Consider the following 7277-nt stretch of genomic DNA (forward strand, 5'->3'; position numbering starts at 1 on the left):
CATCTGCTGAAATAATTAATTCAACTACTGCAGAAAACATTTTATCCTGTTTTATTGCCCGCTTTAAACTTATTTTATCTTGTATGACCTTTTATATATTTGTTAAACAAGGCAAAGGAAAAGGAAAAGAAAGAGCAAGGAGATGCTTCATCCTTTTCCAAATATACTCTGTGCAGACGTTTGTGCACACATACACCATTTCTTTCATCCCACAATCCTCCATTGGGTTCTAGATCAATCTATGAGTATGGGTTTTGGTTTTTTTTTTTAACTTTGGGAAAATGGCAGTTCTCCGACAGCAACATAGCCAATTAAAATTCTTTGGTGAACTGCTTTCCTATCAAGTTACAGATGAATACTGCCACCACAGCACACAGAAATTAAGCTATCCGGTTCAGAAATGAACCTGATACATTTGTGATGCAGGGCGCACACATGCATATAAAACCAAACTTATATGTACTCCTGTTGTTAACTGCTACATCCCTTAGTAAAATCCACAGAAGTGAATGGGTACTCTTTGATTGAGTAAAACTACATTTGCATGTTAACTTTCCAACACCACCTAGTAAGCTAGAGTCCAAAGCTCAGCTGAGGGAGAGCTGCACCTTCCACCCCAGCTCATCTCTCAGGCAATGCAATCTCTGGACGAATGAGGGAGCTTCCCCTATGCTCTCTCAACCACAGCCTTGTCACTAGACCACCCCTGCTTGTTTGAAGCCGCAACATCGTACTAACTATCCTGGATTCCTTTAGTGGAGAAGCTGCCTCCAAAGGATAGGCGGTCAGCGAGATGTGCGAAAGGGTCACTCAGTATCATTCCTTCTTGTTCTTATCTAAAGTTTTAGGCGCAGTTTTGGTCCAAGAGCGCCACGCTTCCCTTTTAACCCAGAACCAAGAGCCCCACCTGCCCACAAACCTCCAGAGGGGTGAAAAGTCCCACCACGCCGATCCCACCTGTCACGTCACGGGAGACGCTTCCCTAGGGATTACTCAGCGGCGCTATCACACCAGCGCTGAAAGGGACTTCCACTCGGCCGTCCTTTCGGGAAAGGAGAGGAACCGCCGTCTGGAAAGGCTGTGGCCTCAGTCGGGGCCGAAGGAGGAAAAACCAACCCTTGCGGGCCCACAGGTCCCTCACCGGGACCAGCTCAGCTCCTAGTCCGGCTAACAGGCCCAAGCAACGAGTTCGCGCCCGCCCTCTTCCTCCCACGACGACACTGACGGACACCTCTCACCCCCCCCCCCACGCCCAGCGAAGCCACGAAGGCAGGGAGCGACCAGGTCCTTCCCTCACACAAACACCCTCCCGGTCCCGGTCCCTGGCCTTTTCCGAGGGGGGGGCGCGACAAGGCCTCACCCACCGTTGCTGTACGGATGGTGCTGCGGCAGTGGCTGCCCAGCTCCGTTCTGGCTGCTGTACGGGGGTCTCCCCGGCTGGGCCATGACGGCGGCGGCGGCACCTGGTTCGATGCGCGGGGCGCCTGGAACTGCTCGGCCAGCCACCCCCCCCCCGTGCCAAGCCCAGAAAGGGGTGGCACTCCTCCACACACCGGAAGAGGCCGGGTTAGGCCGCGCAAGCGCACTCCGTACACGTGGCACTTCCGGGACAGGGAGGCCCGCAGACCTGGGCGGGGCTTGTCGTGACGGAGGGTGCCCTTTAGAGGGAGGGGGCCGTTTAAAGAGACCGTCCCTGGGAACGCGTCGTGGAGCGTTGTTCCCTTTTACTGTACCTCTTTGGATCACCCCAGCGAGGCTCATACAGTACATATTTGAAAGCGGGTTTATCTAGATTGGAGAATCGTTATGTCTGAACTGTTAACAAATCACTGAGTTTAGAGGATGTGCAGAATGAGCTTTCTTCACCACTGACTTAAAAGTAAGCCAGAGTCTTACGGTAGTTTAAAACAGATTAACAGATGCTTTATGACATAAACTTTCACGGACTCTTAATATTACTGGTGATTAGATAAAGTGCTCTCCCAAGTTAAAAGTCTAGATAGCAGTAGTGACTGGAAATAGTGATTAATGATACAGTACTGAAGAATATAAAAACATCTCTGCATATTGGGTATTAGAAAGAAAGATCTAGAAGTAAAATTGGCTTGGAAGTAGCCTTGAGTGCACATCTTGGTTCATTCATTCATTGCTTTATATGCCATCTCCTAATATTGACAACATATTTAAAAAACAGGTACCATATTTGATATTAAAAGTCAAGCTCTGTCATCAGATAAATTCTCAGCTTCCAAGAATCCTCAGGCTGTCCTTAATTGGGTGGAAAATGTTTTATAACCTCATATTAAAAAAACAAGAGCATGCCCTAAGAGTAAAGACGGAGCATATAATGACATAATTAAAAGATAAGAAGCTCCATTCTACCTCATCCTATATACCTGTGGTTTCCAGCCTTGGGTTCCCAGATGTTCTTGGACTAAAACTCCCAGAAGCCTTCACCGCTAGCTGTGCTGGCCAGGATTTCTTGGAGTTGTAGTCCAAGAACATCTGGGGACCCAAGGTTGGGAACCACTGCTATACATTAACAAATGCTCTTGTGAAAGATGATGATTTAATGTAGCCTTATTTGCATAGTACAGTAAGGCTACAACAGTTCTCTATATGGGAAAGATTAACAAAGACAAGGCAATTAGACAGATAAAATTAAAATTCATTTATTTCACAACAGGAGTGGCTGAGGGGGTTGAAGATAAGTTTAGGCCGCAACAGCTGGAAGGCGTTGCCCCACCCTTGATTTAGGCATGATTACTGCATGGCCATAGCAAGTTCAATGCTTTTCAACAAAATGAAGAATTTGATTAAAAATCTTAACCACATAAATAGTAGGAGAATTATGAGTGATTAAAACTAATTGTTACACAATAGCAAGAATAAAAGATAATGATGATTCTATTTATAATGATCTACTGGAATTACTTGGCACAGCCAGGAGGGAGGGTTGAGGGGCCTAACGCCGAGAGAGGTCCAGAAAGAAAGAACAAGAAACCGGGCCTTCTCGGCAGTGACCCCTCGACTATGGAACAGCCTTCCAACAGAGATCCACCTGGCACCCTCGCTGGGTGTTTTTAAAAGCCACTTAGAGACTTGGCTCTTTAGGCAGGCCTTCCCTTCTGTCAATTCTTTAATTCTATATTCTTGCTTTCTATCATTCCCCATCCTGAATACACTATATTATTGACTCAATTGTTTAATGTTCATGATGTTTTTATGGTATTTTATGATATTTGTAAGCCGCCCCGAGTAGACGCTGTCTAGGGGGGTGGGGTAGAAATCAAATAAATAAATAAATAAATAAATAAATAAATAAATAAATAAATAAATAAATAAATATTGTGGTGTAATAGTTTGCAAAACCCAACTTCACACTTTACTCAATCTGCTTCAACAAAGACTTCCAGACTTCAAGTGTTTATTTTTATTTCATCTAGACAATATACCACTTTTTAAAAAAAGGTCCTAATAATTAGAACTTTCTATTTTCACATTCTGGCCACAGTTCAGTCCAGAGTTTCATAATCCATTGAAACTGTTGTGGCTAAGTCTTTCAAGGACAAGAATTCTGAACAAAATACACGTAAGAAAAATATGCTATCACACGATTTTATTTTTGCCCACTGTTCATGACAAACGAGTCATGTATGAAATAAATGCTCTGCAACCAAGTGAGCAAAGTTGAGAACACTGCTGTGCACTAGAGCAATCTCAGACAAAGCACTGCAAAACTACTAGTAGGTAGGTAGGTAGATTTCTTTCTTAGCTTTCCTTCAATTAGTTCAAAAGCCATACAGGGCTTTCCTCCTCCCCAGTTTATCCAAACAACAGTACTGTGATGTAGGTCAGGCTGGAGAGTAAGATCAGCCAGTGAGTTTCATGGCTCAATGGGATTAGAATTTGGATTTCACAAACCCCAGCCCAACTCTCTAACTATGGCTATATACAGCTTATCAAGTTAACAAAATAGTAACTGCAGTGAGAAGATACACTGCTGATATTACAACAGAATGACAACCATAGCCAAAGCATGTTTGCCCTGGGAAGGGACAGGAAAAACGTAAGAAGAAAATGTAAGTACTGTACAGTGTTTAAAAAAGAAAGGTAGATGTGCTCCAGGCATCCCTGAATTCTCCAGCAATGTTCATCCGGAGGAACTATGCTGGGGATGGGATGGAGTGTCTCACTCCAAAACTTAGGGGAAGTGCCCTTCTCCCTATACAAGTCACCTATGGTTTTAAAAATGCTTATACGCACATGTGGGTCTTGAAGTTGCCAATGAACTTACAGCAATGTACTATATATGCCTCCAGACACAAGTCTAAATCCGTTTATGTTCATCACAACCGGAGTTGTAGAGCACAACATGCACTCAACGCCCTTCTGAACACTTATGGGTGTGTTTGGAATTTGTATGGGCAGGCAATCAAGGAGAAGGTCTAAGATGCATAACAAGTACAACAGCAAGCACACCATGACAGTCTTTTTGAAGGGCAGAGGGCAAAAGAAGGAAACTGAAGGATTAACCTTTGCCATGCAGTGGGTGCGGCAGTTTGAGACTGTGTTCTCAGGCTGCAATCCTATACACATTTCTCTCAGAAGTAATTTTAGACACAAAATGATATCCAGTGTGGTGCAGTGGAGATGACAAACTACTGTACAACTCAGGAGGACTTGGTTCAAAACCCCACTCACCCATGGCAGCTGGTAAAACCACTCCTCAAATACCTCACTTAACTTGAGAGCCCTATTAGGGTCACTCTAAGTTGGATCCTTTTGTTTCCTGAAGACAGGAGGGTCTGGCGTGCTCTGGTCCATGGGGTCACAAAGAGTTGGACACGACTTAACAACAAAAGTTGGATCCAACTTGACTGCACAGAGCGACAACAAAGCTCAAAATATCAACCCAATGAAGATAGCACCTGCTACATGTCTCTTCATTTTAGTCTTGCTTTCTTCCAATCAGTCTCTGCTTTTTAGACTAATACTTCCCTATGGAATCACAGCAGGAGTACCAAATACAGTATCTGTTTTACGCCTATAGCAAGACAGGATACCAAATTTCTGCTGTGGGTTTATCTCCTTCCAATCAAGAGGCACACCCTGATAATGCTAAAGCACAGAGGTTGGGCTTTACTCTTCTGTGGATGAGTAATTTTTGTACTTTCTCATTCCAGAATCAAACCTCTCTGTGTGTCTTCTCCACCTCCAAAATTAATTCAGAAAATGTCGTAGCTACAAAATATTCTGGGGAAAAACATTACATACCAATATGGCACATCTCTGGTAGTTCTTGAGAAGTGCTATGTTTTTCTGCCATGCTAAAATCTTTACCATAAGCATATTCCATTGGTAGAAACCAGCTCAACAATCACCAATATTATGCCAGCATTCTCTAAAAACACAAGCTGTTTCATTTCTAGAACATATAAATAATATAAAATGTTTCCTCTGGCAAAAATTGTTGCCATCGTAAATTTCAGATCGGGAATGTAATTATAGAAAGCAGAATCACATGACAAGGAACCAGCCAAGGTGACAGTAAGAACTAAAACAACTCAGAAGTTGTATTAACTTGTACAATATCAATTTTAAAACTGTTAAGGCAGCATGATTGCACAGAGAAGTTTAGGGGTAAGTTCAGTTTAATCATAGCTATCAGCCTTTGTTTTTCATTCGAAGCTGGAGGGATAAGAAATAGACAAACGGCATTCAGCAGGTCAAAAACGTTTTTAAAGAATATATTTAAGTGAACGAATTACCTCCAAACAGACTGGAAAATGGGAAATTTTCAGACAATAGGTGAGCTATGAAGTACTGCATATAAATGGCTAAGCATGTGGATTAGTCAAACTACTGTCTGTGGTCAACTTTTTTTTCTTCTGGACCCATATGCCCTGAAGCCAAGTACAAACTTCAGCACTAGTCAGGCCTCATCTTGAGTTCTGTGTCCAGTTCTGGACACCACACTTCAAGAAGGATGCTGACAAACTGGAACAAGTTCAGAGGAGGGCGACAAGGATGATCAGGGGGCTGGAAACCAAGCCCTATGAGAAAAGCGTGAAAGAATTGGGCATGTTTAGTCCTGAGAAAATAAGACAGATGGGTGATATGATACAAATTTTCAAATACTTGAAAGGTTATCATACAGAGGAGGGACAAGATCTATTCTCAATCATCCCTGGGTGCAGGACATGTAACAATTGGCTCAAGTTACAGGAAGCCAGATTTTGACTGAATATCAGGAAAAACTTCCTGTTAGAGCAGTAAAACAGTGAAACCACTTCCCTCAAGAGGTGGTGAGTTGCTCCTCTTGGATGCCTCCAAGAGGTGTTGAGTGCTCTTGGAGGTATCCAAGAGCAACTTAGGCAACCACCTGACAGATATCCTTTGATTTGTATTCCTGCATGAGCAGGGGGTTGGACTTGACGACCTTATAGGTCCCTTCCAAGTTCACTATTCTATGAATCATAAGATATTAGATCTTCATTGCATACAATCCCATACACCTATTAACAAGAACTCTTCCAGCATCTTAAGATGAAAAAATAAATCTATGAGAACCCCTTGTTCACAAACAATAATCCCCCACATAAAGTAATGGAACATCAAATCTTGCACACTTTCCTGTAATTTTAATTAGTGCTAAAGCTTGGTATTGCCTAACTATAGGGTGTTTTTAATTTATTTGTTTTAGAAGCTACAAAAAGCGTAATAAATCTGTTCATCTGCTTTTTACAGCAACAGGTTACTGTAATTTGATTATCCCTTTGGAACTGATGCATTCATTCCTTACTAAACAATGACAAACACAGTAAAGTCCATTTCATTCATAAGCATCATGTAGAGCCGAGAGTGAAGAAACGCATTACTGCTATCCCATAGAATGCGGAAACCTATTACAGTACTTAAGGCAGCGAACCAGAGCTAAGCGGTAACCCACATTAAATCAACTTGTCTTGGAGCAAACAACACCCAACAGTATTTTTATTTCTTCAAATGTTGCTTCCGGCGCCCTGGCGTGCAATTATTTGGGAGTGGGTGGGTTTAGCATCGGATCATAATAACAGGGTAAGAAGATAGTTCTACAGAGAGCCTAATATATTTACTAGGACGAAGGCTAGGTTTAAATGAGTCACCGCAGTCCTCGTGATCGATTCAGCCTTCTCTTCTCCAGCGAGACCCCCCCCCAACAGCAACAACTGCAATGTAACAAGGATATGTTTCGGGAGTGAGATACAGAGGACTGCGTTTTAACAAGGAGGGGG

At 42.9% G+C, this 7277-nt stretch overlaps 1 protein-coding gene across 3 annotated transcripts in view; it reads right to left on the minus strand.

The window, feature by feature from the left end:
- Positions 1 to 1560, minus strand: part of SEC24A (SEC24 homolog A, COPII component) — a 46293-nt gene extending 44733 nt beyond the window's left edge. For all 3 annotated transcript variants that reach the window (XM_020794424.3, XM_020794423.3, XM_078385720.1), the window contains exon 1: positions 1365 to 1560. In XM_020794424.3, coding sequence (XP_020650083.3) covers positions 1365 to 1446 — 82 coding nt within the window. In that variant the 5' untranslated portion in view covers positions 1447 to 1560. The remainder of the gene's footprint in view (positions 1 to 1364) is intronic.
- Positions 1561 to 7277: the final 5717 nt, after the last annotated feature.

This window comes from Pogona vitticeps, chromosome 2 (assembly GCF_051106095.1).
Source record: "Pogona vitticeps strain Pit_001003342236 chromosome 2, PviZW2.1, whole genome shotgun sequence".
NCBI lineage: Eukaryota > Metazoa > Chordata > Lepidosauria > Squamata > Agamidae > Pogona > Pogona vitticeps.